We start from the raw sequence: 6,000 nt of genomic DNA on the forward strand, positions 1-6,000 counted from the left end.
ATCTGCTAGTCAAGTGGTCATAAATACAGAAGTTGCAAATAGCACAACCATGAATCAAAAACTAAAATACATTAGATAATTAGCCAAAAGCCCAACCCTATATTAAGTTTAATTTTACTAAACTCAAAATGGACTTAAGGTTTTTTGGTTTTGTTTGTTAACCAATTTGAACTGGCAATCACACCCATGCATCCTAAACAAATACACACACACACACACACACACACACACACACACGCACGCACGCACACACACACCCCTTTTGAACCCACTATCCTCAGTATTTCACCGTCTAATCAACGTCTGTTCTCAGCAAGAGTGGACCTGGTAAGTGTTTCTGGTAAAATTCTCAGTCAATTATGTTTTTAAAACGCTAAATACTGTCTTCACTCCTCAAGATTCCCAATGCATGGTAACAAATTAAAGGGTCTGAGGAAGCCTATAGAAAAGACATATATTTAATTTTTAAAAAGTTACTGAAAATGGAATTCTTGTGTTGAAGAGTACCCACTAACATCTCTACACGTTGCAGTTTTAGACCAACCTGAGATTCACTGACCATCATCTCGCACCTATCCCCAAAAAAGGCAAGGATATCCTATACTCTAGGTTAGTAGTCAGCAAACTTTTTATGCAAAGAGCCAGATGGTAAATAGTTTAGGCTTTATTAGCCAGCCATATGGTCACCACTGCAACTACACAACTCTGGCTGTTGTAGCAGGAAGCAACCACAGACAAAATGAAAACAAATAAGCATGGCTGTGTTCAAATAAAACTTTTACATAAATAGGCAGTGGGTCAGATTTGGTCTACAAACTGTAGCTTCCTGACACTTGCTCCAGGTTTTTATTCCATTGGCAAGAGGATAAGATTATCTCAAAATTAAGGCAACCTTGGAGGAAACAAATAGGTGAGGGAGATTAAGATACAAACTACCACGTGAAAAATCAATGAGTCACAGATATGAAATGTACAGAGTGAGGAACATAAGTCAATAACTATGTAATATCTTTATATGCTGATATATTGTAACTAGATTTAGGTGAGCATTTTGAAACGTATAGAAATATTGTGTAACAGGAATTAACATAGTGTTATGTAGGTCAGTTATAAAAAAAGAGATCAGATTTGTAGTTATGGTGGGGGTGGGGGGGCAGAATTGGATGAAGGCATTCAAAAGGTACTTCCAGCTATGAGGTAATAAGCACTAGGGATATAATGTACAACATGATAAATCTAATTAACACTGCTATATGTTATATATGAAACTTGTTAAGAGAGTAAATCCTAAGACTTATTTCATCCACAAGAAAAAAATTTTTTCCTATTTCTTTAATGTTATGAGATGATGGATGTTCACTAAACATTTCATAGTGTTTAAATTAAATGAAATAAATCATTTCATAATATAAGTCAAGTCATTATGCTGTATACCTTAAACTTATACAGTGCTGTATGTCACTTATAACTCGATAAAACTGGAAGAAAAAAATTAAGGCAACCTTTCTATTTCCTAAAAAGGTATATTTCCTACTCATTAAAAATAACCTCTAACTAGAATACAAACACCAAATACACTATTCCTCAAAAAGTTTTTCCTTTATTTTGCCTGACATATACTCCCCCTATGCCATACTCTCAAAATTTTGACCAATTACAGACTCATTTGAATTAAAAAACTGCAAATAATATATAGTAAGGAGAAAAATTTATAATTGACTGTATCTTATTGTGAATAAGTATCATTAGATACATCTTCATTTAACATCTGATAATAGGTCACTGAACAGTCAGAGGAAAAGGGCAGAAGAGTAAATATCAATAGTGGGGTAGGCCTGAGTCCACCCCAGAGGGGGAGCTGGTGGGGAGCTAAGTCCTTCAGTTTCTTAGGGGGAGCTAGCAGAGAGAAACAGAAAAGGAAATGGAGAGGAATATACAGCTCTGAATCATCCTTTTCCCCTTAACATTAACCATACAGTTCCCACTTCTGCCTAAATCTTTTTCTGAAAGTGCCTAAGAAAAATGTAGGACATTGGTTCTGAGAAGAAATACAAATTCCTACACTCTACATCTATGTTACAAAGGAATAAATACATTTTCTTTTCCAAAACAAACAAACAGCAACTAAGCAAGACAGTACTCCAATCCCTTGTAATTTCTAGATTAGATATGAGTGGTCAATCAATCTGGAACATTTTTAGTTTTCCAGAGAATAGGCAGCACTTAACTGAATGAAAATCTTCCATAATATATTAATCAATATATCTTCTAAAGATAACAATAGCTATAAGACCAATATGTGTTACTCTATTTTATTTGGGGCTGGAGAATGATAATGGGAATAATTACATGGGATTGCAAATGGTGAAAAACAATTATTTTTCATATGTGTAGTACTACCATTAAATATTAATCTTTAATACCTTCATACTATACAGACCTTATGTGCAGGAATGAGGTTAATAAGAATGGAGTCCAATAATTCTTGAGTAACTCCATCACCTTCCATGATGATAGAACTCATCAAATCTAGCATGTGCATTTGTACCTTCTTATTGTGGCTATTGCTTTAAAAAAAGAGGAAGAAAAAAAGAAAAAAAAATTAGGCTTACAAAAGAAAATTAAACTTCCCAGTTTAAAACATCTCAAATGTAAAAGGATTTTCACCTGATTGAGGGAACCATGCCAGTAATGGCAGAGAAACTTTGGCTGCTCTATATTTACTTTCTCCCTTTGTTGATTATTAAAACAGCTACTAAGATATCATTGTAAAGTATTTTACAAAAACAAAAACCTTTAAATTTAATTAAGCCCCTATACAATTAGAATTCAAAGAGTGAGTTAAATTCAACTAAACAAAAATGTCAACTTCAAAGAAAGGACATCTTTGCTTACATGCCCCTGGATTTTAAAAGGTGATAAAATTTTAAGTAAGGAAACAAAAAAAATGTACAAGATAATGAAGGTAGGCAGTTTTTCATCCTTTTTATCCTTTTTGATCTTAATAATTCCTCCAAATAAGGCAGAACTATAAACACACAAAAAAGCCTAAGTCAACACTTCTATATCTTTGCCGCTGGACTTTTTAGTTCAACAATACTGAAAACCCGAAGTATGATATAAAATGCTTACCAGAACTTATTAACTAGAAGGTTCTGAAAACGTCATCCTGCTATCTCTCAAAGAATTTCAAACGAATGAAAAATCAATGAGGTAAAAAGCCAAGAATCAGTTTCAGTCCTGCTTCCTTAGCCAGTATAGAGTCAATGTGGGCCTCCTCAATAAATATCTCTGCTGCTGATACAAACTTACCCAAAATTGTTATAAATTAGTAGAGCATCTAGGTTTCTCCCTCTCTGACTACATCTTAACTAAAGACTTGACCTATCCATTTTCACATTTATCAGAATACATATGCAAAGACAAATCAAGATAATATAACTTAGTTGTACTACTACAGGCACAGGGAAGTTTAAATTAAGACTAAACTAAATGTTATTTCATTTATGTATTTCTTACCTATAATTTTTAAAAAATTAGTTTGAAATAATACACCTGTTGGACATTTAGTTGTAAAATCAAAGATGAAAAAATTTATAAAGTTGGTAGAATAATTGTCCCATCGTTAGAGACACAGTTTTCTACAAGGTAGAAAAATACGCCTTTTAGAAAGATACCCCTCTTGCATATCCTCTCTTAAATATCTTGTTTACTATAGGCCAAGATTGTGAAAGATCAATTATATAGTGGGATGTGTGTGTGTGATAGGGGGTGAAGAACAGATATTCAGCTTGATGCAAAAGAATGAAGAGAGTATATAGCTCTCAGATCCATATGCACTTGAGGATAGGAAAGGAGTGAAGGAAAGATAAATGAAAAATGGACTTAAAAATTATTTCCACAAGTTCCAGCCCAAGCTTCAATAATAGGGGTAAGATTTACTCTCCTACTTGAACAAGTAAAAAACTGGACAAAATATAAGAAATAACAGTTTTCATATATCAGACATTATACACATGCTGCTGAAAGAAGGGAACAATTTTCCCAGCTTACTTTTCCTACTTGGTAAAGTTTCCAGGCTTCAGTGTGGGAAGAGAAGATACTAGCAGAGCCTAATGGTTTTCCTGAGTCTGGGGTGACTATAGCTTGCAGGGCAGAATACCAGACGGGAGAGAGCTACTCAGAGAGCAAGCTCACAGAGGGTACTCCCCTCCCCGAGTCTTCAGGTGCTTAGTGATTAGCACATGCAAGTGAGGAAATTTCTTGAGTTTGGGGAAGGTACCACCTGAAAGGAGTGGAGGGAGTAATTCCCGGAATTCACACAGGTCTTAACAATGTGCATGTTCCAACTACAGTGGAAAATCTTACAACTCACAGGGCATCTAATAGAGTAATCAGAAGGGTAAACCCACATATCCTCTATGAGCTCCATCCACAATGGGACATCAAAATCAAACTGTTTAAAACTAGTAATACAGAGAAAACCTTAGGTGGGTAGAGAAAAAGAAGATACATTATTTACAGAGGAACAAAGATTTAAAATGACAAAACTTATCATTAGAAACAATGCAAGCCAGAAAAAGATGCAGGAAACATCTTTAACAGTACTGAAAGAGAAAAAAGCAAGTCTATTAACCTGAAATTCATACCATGAAAATAACTTTCAAAAATGAAGGTGGAATAAAAGACTTTTTCAGACATATAAAAACTGAAAGAATTCTATCAACAGCAGCCCTGAACTATAGGAAATGTTAAAGGAAGCCCTTCAGAGTAAAGTAAAATAATACCAGATGGAAATCTGCATATATGCGAAGGAATGAAGAATACCAGATATATGGTAAATGTGTCAGTAAATACAAATCAATAAACTCCTCTATCAAAAGGCAAGTCCTTTATTTACTGATACCTCATTGTGAATTCTTTCAATTAGATAATTAGGTCAACAATAAACTTAGATCTTCAGAGTCAGTAAAGAAAAATATTGATAGGATTATATGTAAAAGTAATAGAGGAAAGAAGTATAACTGCAGAGTGGGAAGCAGAATTAAGTGGATAACCAAGGTCACAAAATGGGCAGAATGACAAGTCAGGCATTTTTTTTTCATTTTGTTGGTGATTTTAATATTAAAAGAAAAAACTGCAAATATGTGGCAGAATGCAAACAATGGCCACAAACTGTTCCCATCTTGTATGCAGAAGCCTTTAAAACGCTACTCTGTCCAACAAAATATGGAGTCTATCTAACCAACCTTTGAATCTGGGCTTGCCTATGGACCTTGCTTGGCCAATGAAATATAAGTAAACATAAAGTGTGCAGAGAGGTCTTAAAAAGTGCTTGTGTGGTGGGGTGTGCCCTTCTTGCTACATGTGAAACCCAGTCAGCATAAGAGGTCTGAACTAGCCTGCTGGATGACAAGAGAGTGACACGTGACCCAGTTGTCCTATTACCTCAGCCAACTGCCAGATGCCCTGCTAACTGACTGCAAATACAGGAGCAAGTGCAGCCCAGAGAGAAAGAACTGACAAGCAGAATCATGAGCAAAATAAAATGGAATCTGTTTTAAACTACCAAGTTGTGGGTTACTTTGTTATGCAGCAAAAGCTAAGTAACACAAAGGTAAAGTTTATACATTTTATCTTTTATTTAAGGGCCTTCAGTTAGTTGCCACAGGAAGCTTTTTCTCATGCAGTTTTTTTATAAGCTTCTATCACTAGACCAGGTTGGTCCAGTCCTTTCCTGTTTATTCCAGGTTAATTCTCTTCCTACCATTCTAAGGAAAAGAAAAACATGTTAAAGTATTCATAAGAAATCTACAGAAAACTTTAGAAATGTGCTGTCCAATACAGAAGCTGTTATCCAACAGCCATTTGGCTATTGAAGATAAAGTCTGAATAAAGCCTTATGATGAAATAATAATGCTTTTGGACAACATGAAATAAAGTATATTATTATTATTATATATATATATATATTTTTTTTTTTTTTTGCGGTACGCGGGC

At 34.6% G+C, this 6,000-nt stretch overlaps 1 protein-coding gene across 2 annotated transcripts in view; it reads right to left on the minus strand.

Annotated features, from left to right (window-relative positions):
- The window catches only part of PDS5A (PDS5 cohesin associated factor A), a 120,193-nt gene that overhangs the window by 61,662 nt on the left and 52,531 nt on the right, over positions 1 to 6,000 (minus strand). For both annotated transcript variants that reach the window (XM_007447930.1, XM_007447931.1), the window contains one exon: positions 2,441 to 2,567. In XM_007447930.1, coding sequence (XP_007447992.1) covers positions 2,441 to 2,567 — 127 coding nt within the window. The remainder of the gene's footprint in view (positions 1 to 2,440; positions 2,568 to 6,000) is intronic.

Source organism: Lipotes vexillifer, unplaced genomic scaffold (assembly GCF_000442215.2).
Source record: "Lipotes vexillifer unplaced genomic scaffold, Lipotes_vexillifer_v1.1 scaffold1747, whole genome shotgun sequence".
NCBI classification, from domain to species: Eukaryota; Metazoa; Chordata; class Mammalia; order Artiodactyla; family Lipotidae; genus Lipotes; species Lipotes vexillifer.